This window comes from Chenopodium album, chromosome 4 (assembly GCF_948465745.1).
Source record: "Chenopodium album chromosome 4, dcCheAlbu1.1, whole genome shotgun sequence".
Classification (NCBI taxonomy): Eukaryota; Viridiplantae; Streptophyta; class Magnoliopsida; order Caryophyllales; family Amaranthaceae; genus Chenopodium; species Chenopodium album.
The window spans coordinates 70119203-70144772 of record NC_137837.1 but is presented as its reverse complement, the minus strand read 5'-3'; the positions used below and the strand labels follow the sequence as shown (position 1 = coordinate 70144772).

The 25570-nt window shown below is 34.6% G+C and overlaps 2 protein-coding genes across 2 annotated transcripts; both read right to left on the bottom strand.

The window, feature by feature from the left end:
• Positions 1-5286: 5286 nt before the first annotated feature.
• LOC145627186 (uncharacterized) lies at positions 5287-20775 on the bottom strand. The gene is made up of 21 exons (XM_081679579.1): positions 20576-20775; positions 20019-20286; positions 19373-19429; positions 17203-17230; positions 16988-17110; positions 13962-14073; positions 13732-13769; positions 13584-13637; positions 10271-10339; positions 9965-10081; positions 9525-9593; positions 9319-9398; positions 9016-9144; positions 8677-8944; positions 7861-7953; positions 7601-7768; positions 7259-7389; positions 7053-7185; positions 6361-6482; positions 6089-6271; positions 5287-5619 (listed from the first exon to the last, which is right to left on the bottom strand). The coding sequence occupies exons 2-21, from the start codon at positions 20111-20113 to the stop codon at positions 5580-5582; spliced, it is 2109 nt and encodes a 702-aa protein (XP_081535705.1). The 5' UTR covers positions 20114-20286; positions 20576-20775; the 3' UTR covers positions 5287-5579.
• Positions 20776-21933: 1158 nt separating this feature from the next.
• On the bottom strand, positions 21934-25106 carry LOC145627184 (PRA1 family protein H-like). The gene is made up of 4 exons (XM_081679578.1): positions 24549-25106; positions 23781-23917; positions 22472-22543; positions 21934-22381 (listed from the first exon to the last, which is right to left on the bottom strand). The coding sequence occupies exons 1-4, from the start codon at positions 25028-25030 to the stop codon at positions 22311-22313; spliced, it is 762 nt and encodes a 253-aa protein (XP_081535704.1). The 5' UTR covers positions 25031-25106; the 3' UTR covers positions 21934-22310.
• Positions 25107-25570: the final 464 nt, after the last annotated feature.

Below are 25570 nucleotides of genomic sequence, written 5' to 3'. Positions count from 1 at the left end.
CTTCTTTATTTAGAAAGAAACCATCTTTTTTTTTTAATTTATAATTTCTCTCTCCCACTAACTCTACTTTTATAATCTTTTTTTTATTTTTTTTTATTATTTCTCTTTCCTACCAAGTTCACTTATATTACTTTTTTATTAGGAAATTTTGTCAAAAACTACCTATTATACTCAAGAATTTGCGAGAAACTACCTATTAAAAAAAATGTTGTAATTAACTACCTATTTTTTGAAAAATATTGTAATTTACTACCTGTTGCCGGATTTTGTAGTTTGACCATAATTCTCCGGCGTTGACTTAGTCACGTGCTACTCACGTGAGACTTAATGACCATTTCTTCCCCAAATTTCCCCCAAATTGCTTCCCACTAACCCCTAATTTCACGACTTTTTCCCAGAACCCCCAATTTCAGTTCGAAGTTGATTGTTTTGCGTCAATCTCTTCCTCTGTAGTGCACGATTGAGCTAATTGTTCTTTAATTTAGTTTTGCGTAATAGATTTCGATTGAAACCCTCTATCAATTGCTGGTTTTGTTCTCAAAGAATTCGTTCCCATGAAATTATGGTTTTTTATAACGAAAATTGTGAATTGCAGGTGTGCGAATGTCTTCTTTGTCCAAAGCCAAGTGCAAGTGTGGAATTCCCATTGCTAGGGTGACATCATGGACTCATGAAAACCCAAGGAGGAAGTTTTAACCATTGGATTAGAAGAAGAAGGGAAATTTTGTCAATTGATGAAGAAGATGAACAGTGCAAGTTTCAAAATTTGGGGGAAATTTGGGAAAAAAATGAACATTAAGTCTCACGTGAGTAGCAAGTGCCTAAGTCAACGCCGGAGAAATATGGTCAAACTTCAAAATCCGGCAACAGGTAGTAAATTACAACATTTTTCAAAAAATAGGTAGTCATTTACAACATTTTTTTTAATAGGTAGTTTCTCGCAAATTCTTGAGTATAATAGGTAGTTTTTGACAAAATTTCCTTTTTATTATTTCACTTTCTAACTAACAATATTGAATTTATTTTTTTATGTAGCCGGCTACATCATGTTGCAGGGGTTACTCGAGTTATTTAGTTAGAGGTTATTCGAGTTCTTCGATCAGGGGTTACTTGAGTTTTTTCGCACTTAAGGGGTTTGGTCAAGGATTACTCGGTTAGGGGTTACTTGGTCAAGGGTTAATTGAGGGTTTAGCCGATCTGGGGTTATACGAGTTATTCGTTCAAGAGTTACTTGAGGGTTTAATCGGTTAGGGGTTACACGATTTATTCGTTCATAATTACTTGAGTTATTCGGTCAGAGGTTACTTGACAATTTATTTGGTCAGGGGTTACTTGAGTAACTCGATCAGGAGAAGTTGAGGAATTTAGTTAAGGCCGGGGTTACTCGGTTAGAGGTTAATTGAGGGGTTACTACTAAGTAACTCGGATAACCTTGGGCATACACTGTGGCCAACCACATAGAAAAATATTCCAACAAATATTTTATATTACGAGTACATAAAAAAAAAAAAAAAAAATCACTTTTAGATTTCACCGTATAAATTTTCTTTAACTTTGTAAATACCCTAGTGTTGAGATTAATACGAAACGGAGGGAGTAATAAAGTATAAAGGGAGTATTATTATTACTCGTAGCATCAATTCCATTAGATTCGGCTCAATTATTTGCCTAATGCGTACACTACAGCCTACACCACCAACCTAGCATAGACAAATTAGTCAATTTTAGAAAGGAAGTAAAATACAATACTACAGTACCTAAAAGTTTCTATTTTGAGCGCGTGAAAGAAAGCGCGTGGGAAAAGATAGGTGAAATTAGATTTCTGAATATGCTCGTCAATCTGAACTGCTGTGCTCCCTCCGCATTGACCGGACTTGGTCTCACGACCGTATCTTTGTGGGCCCCACTTTTCGCTAATTTTTTTTTTTTTTTTTTAAAATAATATTATCTCCTGACTTAAACACAGTCTATTTAGTAACCTAAATTAATTTAATATTTTTCTCTGATAACATAAATTCATTTTATACCCAGTATTTCTTAATCAATGTACTAGTATTAATTTTTATAAATTTATGAAAATAAATAAATAAAAGTAAGAAAAAAGGCAGGGCATTTGCACTTTTGCAGCATCCATAAATAAATAGATTAATTTTTGCAACTAGGCTATTTCTATAACATTTGAGCATGGAATTCAGAGCAAAAAGAATTAATAGTATGTGAAAAAATCAAATAATATCAAATTAGTAGTCTAATGTTTTTGGATGTTTACTAGAACCTACTAGTATTAATTTGGTGGGGAAAGGGAAAGTATGACAAAATGTTGATATGTAAATGTTAGTTTGATATGTCATCATCTTTTAATAAGGCCCATCTAATTTGGATCTTGGATATACTTATGTCCCTTTTCCTTCTCTATTAGGTAATCTAAGGTATTCAAGTGTCAACTTGATGTTACCTAATTCTTAGAAAACCAATTATTAGGAATATTATTGGAGTACGCGGTTATGTTATACAATCCAAATTGTTTATGTACTATTACTCCGTTTTTTTAGTTGACACGTTTTAACTCTAGCACTATTCACACATTTTCTTTTGACCGTGTTTTGTGCTTTATGCGTAATGAAAAAAATAGTCACGTGGAATCTTATTAGATTCGTCACGACATATATTTTCAAAATATCAAATTTTCATAATTTTTACTTATCATTAATTAAAGATATAAATTGTTAAAGTCAATGTGACTAAAGAAACGCCAACTAAAAAGAAACGGAGGAAGTAATATACTTCATTACCAAGCTGAGCTTGATCTAGTGGTAAGGATTGTACCTTCCAACCTTGAGGTTGATGGTTCAATCCCCACTAGTAACACTTGAGGGTGGGGAATCCCTTACCCCTTCCCCTTCCTCCTCACTCTCAAAGCGTCTGTCCCGCAAATATTGGACCAAAAAAGCTTTGAAGGTTGAGGTTCGTTCAAGGTCCTTCTCCTTACCCAAAAAAAAAAAAAAATTCACACACTAATATACTTCATTTGTTTTATTTTAATCGATTCATTTCTTTAGTAATGTTATATTTCATATATCAATATCTTTATCAATTTGTGGGAAGTTGTAAAAATAAGGCACTTAGGTTAATTTTTTTGCTAATTTCGAGCTCAAATCGGATGCTTAAGGACTAAAATGACCACTAAAACCTTAACCGAAGATTTTTCGACATGTGAACTGATAAAAAAGTTGAATCGGGCTGCAATTTACAATTTATAAGAACTTTTGGACTGCAATATGCAATTTTTTTAAATGGCTGCAATTTGCAAAATACGAACTTTAAATGACTGTAATTTGCAAATTTTTCTAATTTTAATGACAAAATAAGTATAAAAATGAGATTGTGTGTCCAAAAGATATACTAACTCTGTTGATAACTATTTGCAACAAAGAAACTTTTATGTCTCACTAAAAATACTCATTTGTTGCAATAATAAGAAATGAAGATAGTATGGAAAAGTGCTTGCAATACACTTCTTATTATTGACGTGTTTGATGGACACTACTGCCTATTGGCAACAAGAATGAAAACTGGAGTTGAATAGAGCTTATGATGGGGTCATGAGGATGTCGAGGTGGGCACAAGTTGGTTCGACGAGGTGACTACGGGTCTGTTCTGATTGACTTAACTGAACTAAACTAAATTGAACTGAACTAAACTAACTATTTTATGTGAGAAGGAAATTAAGAAATGAAATAAACTGAAAATAATCTGAAGAGAACAGACCCTATAAACCTTAATAGTTTTGAGGCTTGTATTCCATCTATTTTGTGTGTTTTTAAACCATGTGGCAATATAATTGAAAATTTTAAGGTACAGTCGCCTGTACCTAGCAAGGTACAGGCAAAAACGCGAAAAGAACATGTAGCAGTTTTTTAAAGAACATAAAGTTGTTTTGTAAAGAACATATAACTGTTTTGTAAAGAACATCCAATTTTATGTTTTTTTATACATCTAAAGAACATCCCTAATATTTATAAAGAACATGAAAATATTATGTAATGAACATGATTTATGTATATTTACCATAATTTAAAAGAACATTTCACAATAAGTAATTAACATTATATAACAAATAAAAGTACATTACACTGACAATTAAAGAACATGAACATATGTTCTTTTCACTCTTTTTTAATATAAATATGTTCTTTTTACTTTAGATATGTGTTCATTACTTTTTAATAGTATGTTCTTTTCATTACAACAGTATGTTCTTTACATGTGTGTAATATGTTCTTTTCGCGAAACGGCTGTACGATGCAAGGTACCAACGCCTGTAGGAACCACACATTGCAATATAATATCTATAAAGACGGAAAGACCTACTACAACAAACGAGTAATAAAGTACTCCTTCCTTTTTAAATATTCGTTTCATTTCTCTATTCGCGGAGTTTTAGGAGAAATTTGAGAAAGTAATAAAATATGAAGGTGGTGGGGTAGTTGGGAGAATAAAAAATTGTACTCCATAAAAAGCAAAAGTAGTTGAGAGAATCGAAGGAGAGAAAATATAAAATTAATATAATATGATTTTTATTGGGTTCACTAGGTGAGAGAAAAATTAATTATTATAATACCTTTCCAAATAAGGAAACATAACAAGTATTTAAAAGCAGCCGGAAATGAAAAGTGTAACAAGTATTTAAAAACGGAGGGAGTAGTACGACAATGGGTAAAAGCTTTATTCCGGTGTTATATAGTTTTTACGGTAAACACTAAGTTGACAAGAACATATATAAAGAAAGGAAGATGGATTCTAACACTAAAGCTAAAGGGTTAGGATTTAAAATTCTAAGGTAGTTCATGCCAGTTCCATTCACCAACTCAACCTCTCAATTCATACTTCGTACAAAATAAGATATCTTAGTCACCATAATTATATAACACCCCCCCCCCCCCCCTTTATTAAAGACGAGGGGGCTCTCTTGTGAAGAGAGACAACAAAGATCTCCCTCAAGTCCCATGAAATTTGATCTCTAAACCTCAAAGATATGAAGTGAAGAGCAATGCCGCAACTCTACCACCTCTACTTCAATTTTCTCATTCATATTGAATTGAAGGATTGCTTACAATATTGATCCTCCAACAAAATTCGGAGGGGCGGAATGTGTAACAATAATAATTATAAAAAATAAACGATGAAAAAATAAGAAAAATACTTATTAGGAGTATAGGACAACAGTATACCAACATGGAGTTTCATATTCGTTCAAAACTCCAGTAATTTGCCGAGCAATCCAGGTCAAAACTCTTGGATTTAGAAATATAGCTTCTCAAGTGTTAAAAGATACATCTATTGTGCAAAGAAATAAAGTTCTATCACAAACATATACATCAATAAATATCTATATTAAGAATGCAACACAAGGCTAGCTTAAAATGAAAAATATATATTTGCTGTGTAAATAAAATTAATGATGAAAAGGGAACCAAAAGAACAGAAAACCATAACTCGATATGTACATCATCAAGAATAAACTGTATCAAGAAAAGCACAACAAAATGCCTATGTGCAAATATGGCCAAAATTTTCTCTTATGTTGGATTCAGGTCGCGAGAAGCTTGGCCATGCCATCTGCATTTAGGAGGTGAAATTCGGTTAACACATATTGCAGATATCCATTTACAAAAAAGAGGGTAGAGCGGACACCCAGTCCAAACAAATTATATAAGAGGCAAGATCATTAAAAGTTGTCATACCAACAGAAAATACTGCATTTGCACAAGAAGGTTTCCTCGTGAGGAGGTTCTCCTAATAATCTTTTTTCCTTACTCCATATTACCCTTATATATTCCTTTTCTTTTCAATAAAAGGAAAGAAACACAGTGTAACACAATCTTCAGATCACAAGGGAGTCTTTCAGAGCTCCTCTGTGACCAACATCTTATATATCATGCCTGAGCTGATTTATCAAAGGACTAGTTCTGCATTTACAAAATCCCCCAGTCTCTCTCTCTCTCTCTCTCTCACACACACACACACACACACACATAGTGATAAAAAAGAAAGAAAAAAGTATGGGAACTATAAAATCTAAGCTCACCTTGAAAGCAGAAATCTCGCAAGAGGGCTTATATTAGGATTGGAAAGAAACTCTTTGCTCTGTGTTTTTTTATTGCTATCATCTTCAGATATCATATTCGTACTATGATCAAGAGCTTTGTCACTCCTTGAAAAGATGTGAACAGCCAACTCCTGCAAATCCTTTAATGAAGGATCCCTTGAACTGCAAAATTTCCACACAATTGAATGATTCATTACTAAAGCAAATCCAATCAGATACTAAAAGCAGTACAAAATATTCAACAGCTATACCTTCCAAGTCGATGAAGTAGCCTGCTGATAAGAACTTCAGAAGAACCGGGCTTTGTTCGCTCCATATCAATAAGGGCATTTCTTACAGCAAGAGCATACCCTTCAGAGTCTTCAGAAACTACCTAACTCATGTAATCAAATTAATTTGTAAGGCTTCTCATAATTGACGAATGCTAAAATTATCTAGTCTCTTCTGCATAATCGATATAAGCATGCTTTCCATTACTCCTACTTCAAACCTTATCAAGGTCCAAATTCAGAGTAACTTGAACATGGACATAATCTTCCTTGGCTCTTTTATATTAAAAATGTAACATAGTAAGTTTTTTCAAGGTTTCTAGGATATACTTTTGGAATCTGATCACTAATTCTTCAATTATGATTACAAAATAGTTTCTCTTTTGAAACCAGATGATTAACAGTAAGAATTTGGGATCAGACATTATAAAAGATTATTTAACACTTGATATGGGATGGAAGTTGTAGAATCTATGATAAAAAGAATAGGTTTTATGCCCATTCTACAAAGACACCTTAGTAGACAAACTCAAAGTGGCTTCTGTAAGCCTGTAACCCACAGTGGGCTGAAATTTAGCCAGATCACTTTCAGGCGTACCAGTAAATTGATACTTAAGCAATCACCAAAGCAGATAATGACAATAGAAAAGATTAAATATGTAAGCTGAATCAACCTCCTTCACTGAAGGGATGAGCAGAGTAGATAATGAAGCAGATGATGTCACTATAGAGATTTTTGCATTTTCCTCATCATCACTTGTTGGACGTGACCTCAAGAAAGCTTTCTGAGCATCTAGATATTCTCGACTGCTACAACAGAAATGATAGTTGTAAGAATTCAGTCACGCTAACTATAATAATCAGTAACTACCAGCAATACCTAGGAGATTCGGAACTATTTGACATTTGATCGGTTCGTCTGTTTTCTTGGGTATCTCTACTGGCTTTGTTTACAGCAGGCCTTTCCCGAGAAAAACCTTTCCGCAACCCTTTTTGCATGGCTGCCCTTGCCTAAGAAACAACAATAGATCAGGCAGTAAGCCAAGAGAGCAGTAAAAAAAAAATCATCAAAAATCAAAAACTAATTCCTAAAAAGTAAACCACAAATTACAAAAATGCATAGGTTCAAAGTGCCATGCTTCTTTTGATAATATGTATTAAATGCACTAAAAGATATACAATTAAATGTATTACATGAGCCTTAAATGATAAATAAAGCAACCTCAGACAAGTTAGTAGCACTGTCTTCAAAAGAGGAAGTAGAACTTCTTTCTGGCATCCCAAGTTTTGACTTAGGAGTTTGAGGAGATTCTGGGTCATCACGTTGACCACGGACAACCATAGTCCCACTAGTGGAGGCATCCTCAGGAGATGCATATGTGCTGCCAGACTGCATGATGATGGGAAAAAAAAAATTCAGTCTCTGATAAGTACAAGAGAAAAAACTGAAGATTAACACTTATAAAGAATGACCAATATTACAGTAGTGCTTTGATCACTGCGAAATGAAGATGTCTGGGGTACTCCAGAAGATCGTACAACAACAGTTCCTGATCCAGTAGAAGACCCATCTTCCTGTAAAAAAGGTGCATTAACACTGTATGATGACACGGGAAAACAGGAGGTGAAATCACACATAGAACCCATAATCATATGGAACTCTACTCGATTCTAAAAAAGATCAAGGGTAACTGCAGGGAGCTTTTAATATTGCCTTCTTACACCTTTACATCATTTCAAACATCAAAGGCACAACTATGTAGACTCTTACTTTGATGACTAATTAATCAACATAGGGTACCTTAATCTTAGTTATAGAAAATATCTAGACTCCCATTCCTGAATTATTTGCTGCAGGAATCAATACACATCTAATTCAGAGGACAAAAGCTCCATAAAATTCATTAAAGATGTGTAAACTTCATTTGGAGATCCAACAACAATTTGAGGAATTGAGGCCAGTACTAACATCAATTTAAGACAAACAGAAACAACTGTAAAAGGTATCAATTTATGAGGAAAAAGTTAAAAACCTTCTCAAAGTGCATTTCCGAGGACACAATGATACAGATTACAGACAGAGCATTAAACACTTCAAAGTTTTATTAAATTTGATCAAAGTGAGTTCGAAAAACTGAATCAGTACATCTATATAACTGAGTGCCAAATCCCAGAACACAACCAGTTGCATTGGAAGACAAAATCTTATTGACCTTTCATATTAGCTTCAAGCAACCAGAGAAAACATAATTGTAGAATAGAAAAAAGTGGGTGATTAAAAGAGAGTAGCTGCCATACATATTCATGAAAATTATTCTGTTTTTCGTCGTCTCTGGAGTATCTCCCAAGGGAAACTTCTGATGATTCATACAGTCCATTTCCAGATGCAGATATCCATTGGTTGTCGCCATCAGAAGTTTTTCTCGGACTAGCGTCATTATTTAAACTTTCTTCACGTTTTGCCCTCACCGGAGGTAGTCTCACTGCACTTCGAACCGTGCCAGTACTCTGTGATCCTCCAATACTGAAGTCCCATCCCGCATTCCTTAATGTTTTTCCCTGATTACTGAGGTAATCAAAGTCAGTCAACTGGTACAATGAAAAAGTCAAAGTTCATGACCTAAACATTCAGCCCACCTTGCTCGGACAGTTTCGTCTTTTCTTGGCTCTTTGGTCACCTTAACAGTGCCGGATCCTTCAGCAAAAGCTTTGAGACCATTTCTAACATTTTCAATATCATCCTTTACAAGATATTTTGGACGTTCTCTACAACAAAAAAAACAAAAGTTAATTAATGTACCCCCTAAGCAAAGCAAATCAGATTACCAGATTCATTTAATATGATTCCATGTCTAGCTTAGTGAGTTAGAATGGTACAGGAAGAAACCTTGTAAAATATATGCACTCATACAGGGATACAGCATTAATTGTTAAACACACCTTATTCTTTCAAGGAGCCTGGGACTTCTCCTGGGATTTCTAATAAACCTGTGCTTTAATAGTTCTTTGGCACTAGGCCTCTGGAATCAAAAGGGAAAGAGCAATCAGCAAACGTTACCAGCCTCACCAATAAAGTAATTCTTAGAATATAAAAATATATCAAAGCTAAGCCCAACAGAAAGTATCTGGTGCTCAAAGGAACTTGCCTCAGCAGGAACTTTCCGCAAACACAAAGAAACAAATTCTTTCATGGGACGAGAGAAATGTTCATCCAGCTGTGCATCAGAAACATAAAGATTAAACTTTGTAAATCTTCAAAAAAAAAAAAAAAAAAAAAAAAAAAACTCATCAACAATTTGTCCACTGTGAAAAACCCAATGTTTTAATAGAAAAGATAATTGCAAGTCAAAAATCATATAACAGATGGTAAAATAAAAATAAGGCCACATGCAATTCTAGTCTGCACCAAAAAAAAAAAAAAGAAAAAAAAGAGGCACTTCCCCTAGAAGTACAAAACAAATATAAAATTAATTCCTATGTACTACATTTTGTGATATCCAGACAGAATGGACTAAAAGTTGGGGAAGAGGAAGTAATTTTGTACAATTATCTAATACATTCATATAGTTAAAAGACACTGGCCAACCTGAGGTGGGTTTTCCCGAGGTATTATAAAAAGAACTCTCATGGGGTGCAGATCAGCAAGGGGAGGCTCTCCTTTTGCCATTTCAATTGCAGTAATACCCATGGACCAAATATCCGCCTACATAAAAAATACCAAAATTAAGTCAAGGCGGACGTAAGATGGCAAGTATTTAAAAGATGGATGGAAAATCTAGAAAAAAAGGAGACAAATGAAGAAAAACAAAGTGTGCACGTGAGCAGTTTGCATATATATATAAACAATAGAAGAAAAATAATACATCAAGCAAAGTGAATCTATGATGTTAACCTTTTCATTGTAGCCTTCAGAGTTCTGTATTACCTCTGGAGCCATCCAAAATGGAGTTCCAACAAATGTCTACCATAAACAAAAACATTTAAAAAGATAATTAATCAACATATACAACTAGCCAAAGACCGAAAAACAACTAACACAAGGGGTAATCTAAAAAAATAAAGTAATAAACATGCAAAAATCCGAGCTGATTTAAACAATATGCTTTTATGATAGCTGAAGAATGTCCTCAAATTGCAAACATGAAAGGGTGACAACTATGAAACCTCTAAGATGCACAAGTTTCCACTGAAACCTTTTTGTTCTCTATATTGCTGACGAAAAGTATAAAGCAAGAAAAAAGTGGAAATATATAATTAGTTCACTTAGGAGGTGTTTGGTTCAAGTGTAGGTATAGGTGGAACTTGATTCTACTACGTGTTTGATTTTGTTAGGGAATGGGCATTTACGGTATAAGCCATATCCACACCCCCCCTTAAACAAACACTAGGTATGTGTTTTACCTCATTCCAAAATAATGCTAACCAAACACCCCCCAAGTAAAGCTTGGTATAAGATATGAGTTTAGAATGGTTTAAAGACCATACCATATGTTTGTTTGATGGTTTAAAGAAATTTAGACCACAATTTGTAGCTAATATATAAATCAAATGTTAGTTCCGTTCCAATTGCTCGCTACATTCTGACTTTTTGCACTATTCACACACCTCAATTTGACCACAATTTTTAGCTAATATATAAATCAAATGTTAGTATGTAAGATGTTGAGTCTATCTTGATATATACATACTTCACACTATAAAAATATCAACATTTTTATAATTTTTCTAATATATAATTAAAAAAAAAATGACAATCAAAATGGTGCATTGGCATGCGAGTCCACTTAAAATGTTACAAGTAATCTAAGATAGAGGGTGTCCAAAAGACCAAAATTATAAAATTAAGTATTTACAAAAAAGGCCCAAAAACAAAAATGGTTAGTTTTCAAAAAAATTTCAATTCCATCCCATCTAATCTTGTAAAAAACAATATATATAAACCCACTCCAGATCACTTTGTAGTAATTTGGCTTGACTTGACTTGGATTTGATTTAATACAAATAGAAGACAGCCCTAGGTTCACTAACAAACAATTTCATATCCCGTCAAAAAAAAAAAAAAAAAAAAAAAAAAAACGTACACTAAGATTAACTAAAGGCTCTAGTAAAACCTATCGCTTAGGAATTCAAAATCAGGACACGCAATTACAGCTTCAAATCACAATCAAATCACTTATCCGACCCCTGAACAAAAGCTTCTAGAGCTTGCTTAACTAGTCTGACCCCTCTAATAATCTTGATGCCCAACTAGCTTAACGTTTTCTCAAAACCATGATATTGGGTTCTTTTAACAAAGGAGAAGAGCACCTTAAACACTAATTCCAACTTAAACTACTTGTAACACTTACTCTATATACTATTTTTGCTTCTATATATATGGCCTCAATCCGTATCATGTTTTCAGTATAGGGAATATCTACGGGCTACCACCTACACAATACTATTATTAGACAGTTTGAGAAGAACCAACTAGTATAAAAAGTATATTCATGGAACATAGTTCATTATTTATTTTATTTATGTCACCCAAACCTTTGCCTATTATGATTTAAAATGCTAATCAATCCTTGTGAGTCTATGCAAATCGTGATTAAGGTAATACTTGAAACACTGATACTGCATATCCATCATTACAAGCCATGATTCCCTAAAAAATCTGGGCATTTGGATGTGAAGTCACAATACAAGCATTTAAAGTCATGATACAGAGGGTACAATGGCTTGAAATGCTTATATAATAAGTGTAAAGGACATTATACGTGTATTTCCACCAAAGAAGGCCATAAATCCACTGGAAAATCGGTAAAGTTGAATTTGATATGGCAAAGTTATACTACGTATACAAAGATGCTTTGCAGGTACTTTTTTTTTTTTTCAAAAAAAAAAATCCCCGATTCTCTTTAAATCACAACGTTGGACTTTTTCACTATTCACACACTCTTTTGACTATCTTTTGTGATTTATATGTCAGGATAAACATACTCCATGTTTTTTTTAGTGCCCCACTTTCCAAAAACGGCTGTATTGCCAAATTAGAAACCCCATTCACATAATATATTATTTCTTTTTCTTCCTTTTGAACCCGCAATCATTTATTCTCTCACATTATACCTAGTGGTCCCACATTTATATTTCTCACTCTTACTTTTCCAAGTTTTTTATTCCCATCCATACCCACTTATATATTATTTTACTCCTTTACCTAAAACTCCGCGCACACCCCAATGGGACACAAAAACAGAGCAAGTAGTGATGAGGGATCTTGCTGGATGAAAGCAGATCTGCTCGCCCAGTGTTAAATTCGTCTTGATATATGGCTACAAAACACCATTAAAGATATTACTGGTATAAAACGTGGATTGGCAAGCCTAAAAAGCACAACGTTGCAATCAAAAGAGTGTGGAGGAAGTATATGGGTAAGACAGTGTGTGTAGATGTGAGGGTATGGGTGAGTGTACCATGTAAGCAAATGTGTGTGTATACATGTAATAACTAAATGGGTTCATAGCAAGTACCAACCAAAGTGGATTCCCATAAGACTTCCTGAATGTTATGCTACCAGAGTACCAGATGAGATGACAATATTACATGTACATATCAAACACATCCAGATATTATAATACCCTCATATGACTTATACTTACAATTCCACTAACTACTGCTGAAAGTCAATCTGATGCCTTCATGATAAAAACAGACATTTCTGCTGTAACTAGTAGTCTCTCTGTATCAAATAAAATCGTATACTTCCTTTTTCAATCTTCCCCATAATAATTTTAATACTTTCCTTTCTTTCAAGGTCCCACAAACTTTTGTTATTATTAAAAATCCCTCTGTTTGGACTCAGTATCTGCTTTCACGTCTATTATCTCATTTATGCAATAATACAAATACCCTACTAACTTCCATCAAATATTCTATTCCATAAAATAACAATAGATGATTCAACCACATCATATCTCCTAAAACTCTTGCACTGACAAGTGTTCAAACAAATGTAGGATGGAGGGGGGTAAACCATAAAGCTGGCTATTGCTTGTACTCTATGTGAGTAATAACAGATAAGTTAACCACAGTTTTATCTCCTAAAACTCTTGCACTGGATAGTGCTTTATTAAGTGTCATAGTCAATTAGCCACTATCAGCAGGCAGGCAAAAATCAGCTAAATGATTATACCGAGGTAAGTAATTAGTGTACATGATACCTTTCTTCGTGATATAGTCTTAGTCAATTGAGCAGAAACACCAAAATCTGCAACCTAAAGAAACAAAAGAAAGTAAAAACTAATTGGATCAGGTACTCTGTGACAGAACAAAGCCATTGAACAATTACAAGTATCTGAGAAGTGATACCTTAACATCACCATTCTCAGTCAGCAATATATTTGCCGCTGCAAAATCAAAATCACCACTTTATTACAACATATAGCAAAGAAAAATGCACATAGCATCAGGTCTCTAACTAGTAGTAATAATAAATCTATGAATTACATGAGAATATATTTGAAAAAAAAAAGTTTAGGGAAAAATTTTGAGGAAAAAAGGAGGAAATAAAGATCAAATGCAATTAATAGAGCACTAACCTTTAATATCTCTGTGTATTTTTCCTTCAGCATGAAGATAATCAATAGCATGCAGTAAGTCACGTAAGATGCAGGCTATTGATATTTCATCAAGAGGGGGACCTGACTGCAGCTGCAGAAGAATTATATAATTAGCAGCCAAACAAAGTATGCTTTCAATAGGAAGAACAAGTCATAAAACTGATGATAGTAACAAAAGCAAAATCAACAAACAGACCAGCGAGAGGAAACCCCACTACAAGATTTGTACCCTCAGCCAACCATTAGTTGATACCATAAAGTATCATTCACTTCAGACTTCAAAGCTTAACCCCCTGTGATTATTCTAATGACCCTGTCCAGTATACCAAATAATAAATGGGAAATAATCAATGGTAACCTCGTAGGCCCACTTAAAACATAACTTATCGCATCCTCCGAAATAGACATAAACTTAAAATTTTCCTACTAACTTGACCTTATGACAGTTAGAAAGCTGATGATATGAACTATTTAAAAATGTGTTTTGTAAATATAAACACCTTCATGACATATTTTTTAAAAATAATAATATAAAATTAAATCTCCTATTTCCCTGAAGTGGTAATGGGATTGCATTTATAAGTAATTCATAAAGGAAAAAGTTTGCTGCAACGAGAGCCCTTCCAGTCACACATTGGATACCCGAAATGATATCAAAGGAAGCTGCATCAGGGAGTGGGAGATGGGAAGGTTCATTGAAGAAGCAAAGAGAGAAAGTGAGGGTTCCCGATGCTACAGGTCTATTCAAAACCAAATAGTGGAAAAAAAAAAAAAAATCATTTAACCTTGAGTCAGGTTGAAAAGCCGTGTACTAATAGGTGAGCTAACCGCACACCACAGATGCTGAAGCACACAAGGCACCGAGGGTGAACACAACAAGGGTGCCACTATTCTCTTAAGGCGCATGGTAAACTTTGAAATAGGTTGATTAATCAAAACCTTACCAAGTTTTTAAAAAGGGGAGGGTTGGGGAAGAGTGGGGGGGGGGGGGGGGGGGTGTAAATAAATGCAGTAATAATAGATCAACACTGCAAATAATGCAGTAATTCTTGTGGAAAATCTAAATAATACCCTTACCATTCCATTAATTAAATGTTATTCCTAATTATCCCAAGTATAGTGCATACTCTTCTAACCACTGTGACCAGCCCCTATAACTTGTTACTCCCTCCGCCCCGTATTGATGTGCTCGTTTCTCAAATTTCACAGTTAATTAAGAGCTTAGTTTTAAATAGCGCGAGGCGCAAAGCGAAAGCGCACGCTTCTTGGATATGAGGCGCATTTTTTTAAATTTTAATTTATTTTTATTTTACATCCTTTTTTTTTATTTTTATAAAAAAAAGAAGAAGTTGGTTCAGACTGTTCACGTGATTAACAAGTTAGGAGGAGCAGGAACCAGTTATAAAACTGAAAAAATAATAAAGAAAAAACAAAACTTTATGTCATTGTAAATCGCAGAGGAGAGAGATTACGAAAAAGTAGAAAAAGAAAGAATGGAGCAGGATCGAAGAGAGAATAGAAGAAAAAAACCTACTTGGGTTGCTTCACGGGTGCCGGCCGCCAGTATATCTGCTGCCAGAAACCACCGGGGATTGATCTCCGGCAATGTTTGCCGTAGCATAACCCACCAATTTTTGAATTGCAAAGCAACCCGTAAATTGGGGTTTTTAAATTGGGGGTCAAATTGAAATGATTTCATTCAATTAACAAAGGGCTTTAGCTCGAATCTTCACTCTAAAGACTGGGTAAGCTTCAATTTGTAAAAAAATGTGTCTTTTTAATACAAAAATTGATCCAAATCCCCCTTTCTCCCGCTTTTAAACATAAGGCAGATGCAGTGCTGCGCCTTACGCCTTGGTGGAGGCAGTTGAGGCGAGCGCCTTCTGAATGCGTGACGTCTAGGAAGGCTGAGGCGTTTTGGCCTGCACCTCAACAGCGCACTTTTTAAAACTAAGAAGAATAGAGGGAGTAGAAGAATATTTTATGGGAATAATGAAAAGTAGAGGAAATTTTATGGGAAGTAATGATTTTTTGGGTACATGTCTTTTGTATTGGAAAGATAAAAAGTAAGTAATGATTATGGGCTATTTTTAGAAACATGCACATCATTTTGGGATGCCCGATTAGGAAAATAAGCACATCAATACGGGACAAAGGGAGTAACATAGATGGAAAATTTACCTTACCCAATCCACCGCTCACTCACTCTTTCTCTCTCTCTCTCTTACTCTCTCTCCCTCCCTCCCACCACCCCCCCCCCCTAAAACAAGGTGATGAAAGGACCCCTTGTTGAATCTCTCCTACAGTCCGATCTTCTCTATTCTTCTAAAACAACCTCACCCAATACCTATACAACCCTATTACTTACACTAGATAGGCATGCCCAAGACTAGGAGGACAATAAGTTCGGGACCAGGGGAGTTAAAAAATTGCTCAAAGGTATATTTCTCAACATTAAAATTGACCTTAGCTCCAAAAAAATCAAAAGCAGTCTGCTCAATGTAGAAGCCTCCCCAAATGTTCTTCAATATATTAAATGTGACTCCCTGGGTTTGAATGAAAAATTGCAAATGGAAGGTTGCCTACCAGCTAAAAGCTCTTTGTTTTCCATCATTACTGGTGCTCAAACTTGTTTTTATTTGAGCCTCATTCCTGTATTTTATTTGCAAAAGTAGCTTTTAATATCAATCTTACCTATGATTAGTGTGCATGTACAACTAACAGTCAATTAGAAAGCTGAAGCAACAAAGAATTCCAAAGACAATGAAAAATTAGACCTAAATCACAGAAACATCTGACCACAACGACATCTGTACGGACTGTAACTATATAAAGGGACATGCACTTGCTTGTTTAAATTGATATAGGCAAATAATGCATGCCCATCATTGCAATAACTTTAACTAAACTTATTTAACATATTGTGAGCTCAACAACATGGATAAATATGAACTAGAAAAGAGAAGATGAGATCATGAAGCAAGAAACATATAAAAGTAACTTACTAAATCAGCAACTGAGCCACCAGCCATATACTCCATTATTATCCATAATTTTGTTTGATGGAGATAAGAACCATAGTACTCAGTGATATACTGTGAGCGGCATTGTGACAGAACTGAAATTTCCTGCTTTGCCAAAAAATATGATAAGGTACAAAATAAATAAATAAATAAAAAGTGATGCAACAACAATGTAAATGCCACCAGGCCCACCATACCTTCTGAATGTCTTCAATATCATCTTCGCTGAAAATCAAAATATAAGAGGGAAAAATCAATTTGTGAAATATAGAGCAGAATATTGAATAAAAATTGAAATGGTTGCTAAAGCAATATACATCAAAAAGGAAACAGAGTCAACTGGTAGTATGAAATTTTAATTATGCAGAAAAAAGCAGCACAATTTCCCATCTAGGCCTTTTCATTAGTGAAACAAAATTAATGAATAGAACAGAAGAAAGAAAATCATCAAAGTACCACGCACCCATAAAAAAAAGGTAAACCAGCTACATTTTCCACAAGTATTAACTATTAAAACCACTCAACCAACTTGGCATTTAAGCACTCTTACATAAGATTCCTCCTAAAGTCCTAACAGTAGCTTTCATCCAAGGTATCAGACCAAATTTTGAAATCTCTGTCTTGAGGGCATTACATTTAACCAGGTTTCCAACAGCATACTCTCCCAAAAGCAGATTACAGGTTAAAAGCTTATAAGTTCCTAAAAACTATCCTAATAAAGGCTTTGTTTAGCTCACCATATAACTAGTACCAGGGGCGGTGTGACTAGTATATATATATATAAGTGAAGTAGTTGTCCTTCATTTTTTCTCCTTCCCTATAAAGTACCCCCTCCATCCCGACACATAATTTAAGAAAACTACAAGGGGGTTTATTTAAAACATTTATTTATTATATAAAGGATTTTCTTTTATATTTTTATATTGTAAGAAAACAAAAAGTGGGGGAGATGGGCGTAGTGAGGAGAGAGAAAATGTAGGATTTAATTGGGTTTTGGGGTTTTTCATCCCAAAAAGAGTATATGAAAATATTTTTTTATTAGTGGTCTCATTCCATACCTAATAACGTGTCAAGTATTTTAGGACAGACGAAAATGGAAACTATGTCAGTATTATGGGACGGAGGGAGTAATACTTTGGCGAATTCTGGCATTCAACACTCAACATAACTTTTACTAACTAATATTCTCTCTCCTCTTTATTTTCCTACACCAATCTTTTTTTATTTTTATGTTTTTACCCTTTGCTCTAAGATCTGATCATCAAATTATATAAAATAAAATTAGGTTGTTTTGCTTAAACTAATTACTTTGTATAAAATTCAACTTGCATCAATGGTCAACAAATGTTTAATCCTTGGCTTTCCAATAATACTGGTGTTGTCTTTTCTCTCTTTCTTTCTTTATATATATATATATATATATATATATATATATATATATATAAAAGTTAATTAGAAGTTTAGAATATTATTAACAATTCCTATTACTGTTGCATCTTTTTGTAAATTAAGTTGTTAAAGTCATACTTACACACTACTATGTCACAAGAGATGCTAACTGGGTTATAGATGAGTTTGTATTTAATGAAAATGTAGGATTGCACTTGTACACCGTGATGTTTTTTGGACTCGATAAGGGCCCATTTTATGAAATCGAACAGCCCCTGCTAAACTTTGCCCCCTCCCCCTGTTAAAAACTACAGAGTATTAAAAGTTTGACAGGGAGGTTGAGAAGGCAGCTGATTCAGATAAATCCAACAAACATAAAGGCCCCTCTTTTAGCACACAAAATGAGTAATATTCAAACCCTTCAGGGTTAGGGGCTTTGTCCAAGCACCTATGATTGATAATATTAAACATTTAAACACCAAAGGATCACAACCATATCCATGATTAAGAAAATGACATAGACAAAGAAATAAAAGAAACTGATCAAATTCCCATAAGCCAACTGATGATAGTAGTTTTGAATTTCTGGCCATCTAGGAAACAAGAGAGTAAGGTCAATATTATATCACCTTCCAATAACCAATCATTTACTTTGCACTATAGTCCACAATATAGATATAAATACAAACAATCGATGGCTGCCATGGATCATTTCTAATGATATTTGCAGAAATATTAAGATCTAGATGACAAAGTGCATTATATCACCTCATTCGATCTTTGCAAGACAAACAAATTGTCATATCAATGACACTGAAATTCCAAAACTATTATGCAACCAAAGCAACACAATGTACAATTCAGTTATCAACTAGCTATAGCAGAAGGAGAGTATCTCAAGCTTAGCAATTAAAACGAATAGTCAAAGCTTTAATGATGCTAAAAAACTTCACATAAGAGAAGTGAATGAAGACTCACGATTCCTCAAGGTCAATAACCTTAATTGCAACTACTTTATTGAGCTCCTTGTCAAAGCTGCAAATAAAAAAATAAAATTAAAAAAAAAAAAAAAAAAAAAGCAACAGATGATAGATCATTGCAAATGATCAAAAGATATTAGCAGTTTAAAACACCAGGCTTATAAAACTAGATTGCAACTTACACACACTTAAATTAATAGTATAGAATTTACATTCTACTTCTGTTACTATCATAATATGATGCATCCAGCAGCACAAACGATGAATCTAAAAGTCGATAAAATGGTACGTATAGTGTAAAGGTTCTTCCATTTCTAAACAACTAACACTTCAGCGCAGATAGAAGCATAGCATCAAGAGGCTGGGAAGTAAAATATAGATACGCCTTTTCTTGCCACTAACCAATAGAGTATGGAACTATAAAAACATATTGCATCAGAGTTTAAACCTAAAACCAGATTGCTTCTCACTAATCAACATTAGAAACAAGTATAAAAAGCAAAGATTTATCAGAATGCCACTTAAACTTTCACAAACAAAGTTGCATCCAAAAATGTTACTTAATGGCAAACTAAAGGGTAATGCTACAAGTATCAAGACAATCAACTACTTATTTACAAGCTACAGAACAACTAGGTTCATACCCTTTATAGACGTCGCCGAATGAACCTCTTCCAATCAGCTCCAAATCGCCAAATCTCGACCCTGCAGCTTCAATAAAAGCCGCCACATCCGCCATTTCAACAGAAACTCCTCACCCCACTTGCAATTCAACAAACACCCTACTTTCTTCAATCATACATCCTCACAATCATCACATTCATCAACACAAACATCCATTCCCTAATTCCCAACACCCTAAATCTACAAAAATAATCCCACAATGTACTCTTCTCTCTCGAACACCGAAATCTGCAAATCACACAACCCAAATTCCATAAAAATCAAGCTTATAAACACCAAAAAATCAAAACCCAACAACAATGCGTAAAGACTAGAAATCGTTACACATCAAAATACAAAGAAATGTGACACACCAACAAATCAAAAAATTAAAAAAATCAACTATAACTTACACAATACAACGAAATTGAAAGGGAAACTCCAACATTAATCCGTGTAATTCAATGAAATCCTAGGGTTTTCAACAAAAATCTCCAGCGGAAAATTTGAAAATTGAAATGAAATTAACAACAATTACCTGATTGAATAACAAAATTGAAGTATAACCGAACCACAAAAAGATGATAAAGCGATCGATGAAGAAGTAGTGAAGTGGATTAATGGAGAAGTAGAGAGGAAGAAGATGAAGAAGCCATGAAAATTTGTGTATATTTTCTCTCTCCTCCTAGGAGAACGAACGAAGCTGGCAATAACAAGATGGAATTGAACGAAGCCTCTCTTCTTTTTTGGGTTTGTTTTTACTTGGTGAATTTTTGACTATGTAAATACTATTTGGAAGATGTTTTCAGTTTTTTTTTAACCCAAAGGGTATATTTTGATTCATGGGAAATGTACAATTGTACATACGATATGTAGATTTGACGTGAGTTAAAATATACGGCGTATTGCCAATTATTTTTTGTCAACTACGAGGCATGTCATTTACAGAATACTACCTACATTTTTAAATACTTGCTTCATTTATATATGCGTGGAGTTTTAGGAAAAAGTAATAAAATATACTGCGTAGATGTATTGGGGTTATTAGAAGGCAAATTGGAAGAGAGACAATTTAAAAAGTAATGAATTTGGGGCCCATTGGTTGAGCGAAATGAATTATAAATACTATAAAAGCTTTTCAATAAGGAAATAGAGCAAGTAATTTGAAATGGCCGTAAAAAGAAAAGTGGAACAAGTATTTAAAAACGGAGAGATTAATAATTTAGGGAAAAAAATATCAAATAATACTCGTAATTAAAAAAAGTACTCGTAAATAACACATATTAATTAAAGACATAAATTAAACGAGATTAAATTAATAATATTGTCTATCCAAATTTTTCACTGGATCAAGTCTTGGTTCACTATTGTCTATCCAATTTGATAACTTGCTTTTATTACTACATCAAATACATGTTTCATCTCACAAGTTTGCAAATTTTGAAGGAACACGCACTTGCGCGCATGTTTTAAACAATCACGTGTAGCTCCTAAGAGGGGACTCATGGAGTCATGGGTCATGGCCAAATAAAATTAACCAAAAAAATTGGCATCTTCAATGTGAATATTGGTGATATCTTGTAATAGTGCTAGTTGGATATGAGGACCATTATACCTTAAGCCATAAAGGATTGAGTGGTACAGTACTAACGAAGAAAGTGCCGACCGAAATGATATTGGCTTTGTAATCTCTAAGGACGGTGCTGGCCATGACAGAGATTTTCTTACCAGAAATTTGAAATTGAATTTTGTGAAATTTAGAGGACAAGGTTCCACGATAATAGTGATTGTGGAATGGGACCAGGTGGAGAGAATCAACCTCCTCCAATCGGGAAAAAAGCTCTAACCACTTGAGCTATTCCTCATCCTCGGAATACCATGTCGTTAAAAGCAGTCTAAATAGATTATAAATGTTGTTTGTTTGTACAAAAATAGATAGTTCATCACTAAATTTCCTATTATTAATTCAGTATCATTAAACCCTAATACCCCATAATCAGAAGTGCTCACGGCCTCAAAATTCAGCAATCCTATAAGAATAGAAATAACAATTTCAGCAGTAGATTACTGATTAGCCTTGTCTTCATCCAAGGTTGTTTCATAGCTTGTTATTGAAAGCTTAACTTAAACTGAATTCAGCAAATACCAGACTTCTACAGGTGAGTGGCCTATTTTCACAATACTGTCAAAATTAGGAGCTTCAATTTTTGAAGCAATTATATATACACAGATGAAATGATGAAAAAATCCAAGATTGTCGATTGGTGAGATCCTCATCTTCTTCTTCCTTTCGAAAGTTGCTTGGCAGGAGTGAGCTTGCGAAAAGAAGCATGTAACATCATAACTGAATACAGAAGCAGATAAACAAATCAGAAAAAAAGAGTTTAACCTCTATTGTAAAAGAGACAATCAGTACCAGAGAGCCAATGCATACCTATGTAACCAACTCCTAAAGTGAAGAAGACTGCCATCTGAACATTGGACCAGAATAAAATGACTGCAACTGCTGCAAGGCACAAAAATGCATTTTTAGTATGTAGTTCATTAGAACTTACAACCACCATATGCAGCAGATCAGGAGCAATTCATAATGTTTTTCCAAAGCTCACAGGTCTCACACAATTTCATCGAAAAGAGGTTGAGCTTGCAAACCAAGTGCAACACAATGCAAGAGATTAGGGTATGTATCAATCTACCATGGGACACCTCCCAAGATTCATATTCAGCACGACTTGTAAGTTGTAAGTGTGTAACAGCACCTATTTGTCCTATTCATTTTTCTGACACACTTCCATATGAGAATAGCTTTACCTTATGAGAGATATTGGTGGTATCAAAATGGTCTATAATCCTAGAAAAAGTAGTTCTAAATACCTTGTTAAACCATGCAAACATAATAGGCAAATCGATAGCAGCTACCATTCTGAAACAGTATAAGTATAACCAGCATAAAAGACTAACTAAACAGTGAAAAAATAGTTATGCACTATGACGAGAAATCTGAAGAGCTTTCGAACGAAAGCACACATGAAAAAGAAACTACCCTATGTGCCACCTCCATCCTAAAATAAATCTCACACTTCCAACAGAGTATAATTCTCTGCTTTGAATTAGCTCAGATCAGTGACCAAAACAAAGAGTATAAGGACAGAAATGAGAGATTAAGGGAAGAAGAAGAAGAGAGATTAAGGAGGAACAATTAAAGATATGACTGAATTAATGCTAACCAGGGTGCTAATCACCAATTAATGCTAACCAAGCTGCTAAAATAAGCTTGGCATTCATCTCAAGGAGCATAATGGGGTTTAAAGAGTACAGTTAGGCATCTTAATATGCTAATACGTGGAAAGTGAACTTCAATTATCCGCTAATCATAAGGCTCCCAAAACTCATTAACCAGGATAGCCATCTATCTAATACTGCAAATGCTAGTAATCAAAATTAATAGAAATTTCTACAATATATGACTGATTGACTGCTATGAATCAGAAAGCATTAGCAATGAATCAGCCTAAAGTGGATGCCATGCCATATCTGCAGAACAAGCTACTGCATATCCGTCACTTCGTAAATGGTTCTAAAAGGAAGCCTCCACACACATTTTCAGTTATGTGCGTGAATTTTGTTAGCTTACTTGCATATGCTTGATATTGGATACAAGTTCCTTGTAAAACATAGAGTTTGATAACTAAAGACTAAAATGTACAGTAATATATACAAGCAAATTTGTCACAGAGACTCACCACATTGAGCAACACGAATTAGAACTTGTCGAATAGCGGAAAACCTATCGAGTGCCCATCTGTTGTCACAGAACCTAAATACTTCCCATGTCGCTAAACAAGATACCAAGCCGACCAAAGCAAGTGGCATTTGATACCTAACATCCAACAACAGCAATAATAAGAAAATAACAATCTAAAATTTTGTCATGATTAAAGACTTAAAGTGGTTACACACTAAAGCCAGCATAATTGATGTGCAGAATGTTTACTCAAATTGATCAAACTCGATCAAGAGTTCAATGTGGTGAATTCATAAACCATGGTTCATTAATACATCATACTGAGCACTTGACCAGCACAAGTAGGATGATTATAAACACACCGCAGAAATCCCCAATTTATACATGTCATTAAAATACAGATTTTGGTGTGAAAAGGGAAAACAACAAGAGTTGCCTTCAATTCCCAAGTGAAATTACTTCCAATCTCCCCCAACAATCATTAAGACATACATAAAGGTTCTCAATTGACCGAAATTTGGGCAATATATCGACAGAAAATGAAAATCAATGAAACCCCAATTTGAAGAATTGACAGAAATTACAAATCAACAGAAACTTTATAGCAAATTAGCGGAATTAGAAAACAACCCAATTGCATAAATCAACAGAAATTAACAACAAACACAGATTATTCCCAAAATTAATCAAATTAGAGAGCAACCCAATTACTAAATCAAAACAACCAAAAAAAAAAAAGAGAGAAAAGAGAAGAAATTAAACATACAAAGAGCACGCAAAGAAGAGAATAAGAAGCGTAGCATAATTCTTAGCAAAACGCTTAACATTCTCATGAACACGCATCCTAGCTTGAGTAGAAGAAGAAGGAAAAGAGTAAGAATCAACAGAACCCAGAAACCCAGAAGAAGTCCAAGAGGGAGAATTCTGCTGAGAAAAATCAGACGAAGTAAGTTTAGCAAAAGGGTTGAGAGTTAGGAGAGAGAAAATGGTGGCAAACGATGAAATGAGGGACATAATAAGGCCATAAGCTATGGCAGTGATAGTGGTTGTTGGGGTTCTTCTGGGGGCGGTTGATGGGGTTGGTGCGGCGGATGGTGCGGTGGTTGCTGCAGTGGGTGCGGAGGAGTTGAGGTTGTGGAGTTGGGTGGTGCGGTGGTCGAGGATTTCGAGGTAGCCGGAGTCGCGGAGCCATGACTCGAAGGCTTGTTCTGGGACGCTTAAAGATAAGGGGTTGGTTGCGAACGCCATTTTTTTTCACCGGGAAAATGGATGTGTAGTGTGTTGGTGGAGAAAGTGAGAAAGTTATGTATGTGTAGGTTGTGATTTTGTCATTTGTCAATAAAAAAAAAAATAAGTTGTGATTTTGTCAACAATTTTAATGTGAGTATTTTTATACCGTTATTTCACCCAATACCCTTTTTGAGTAATTCGCTTAATCACAATATATTTTGAAAATTTTCAAATACACCATGTATCTCCGAGTTTAACAAAAATGCCTTATACATCCAAATGACTAACGGACTTACGACGTCAGCTCCGTTAGTCATTAAGGGTTAATCTATTTAAGTAATTATTAAAAAGAAAAAAATCAAAATTTTTTTTAAAAAACTACAAAAAACCAAGCCCAAACCCCAACCACCGCTGCCTCCCCTGAACCCCACCCCGGCATCGAAACGATGCAAATCCCCCCTGAACCCCAGCACCGGTGTCACCCCGACCCCTTGAAATCGACCTTCCCTTTCCCTCGACCCAAACCACCATTCTCGCAACACTAGAAACCCCTACCTC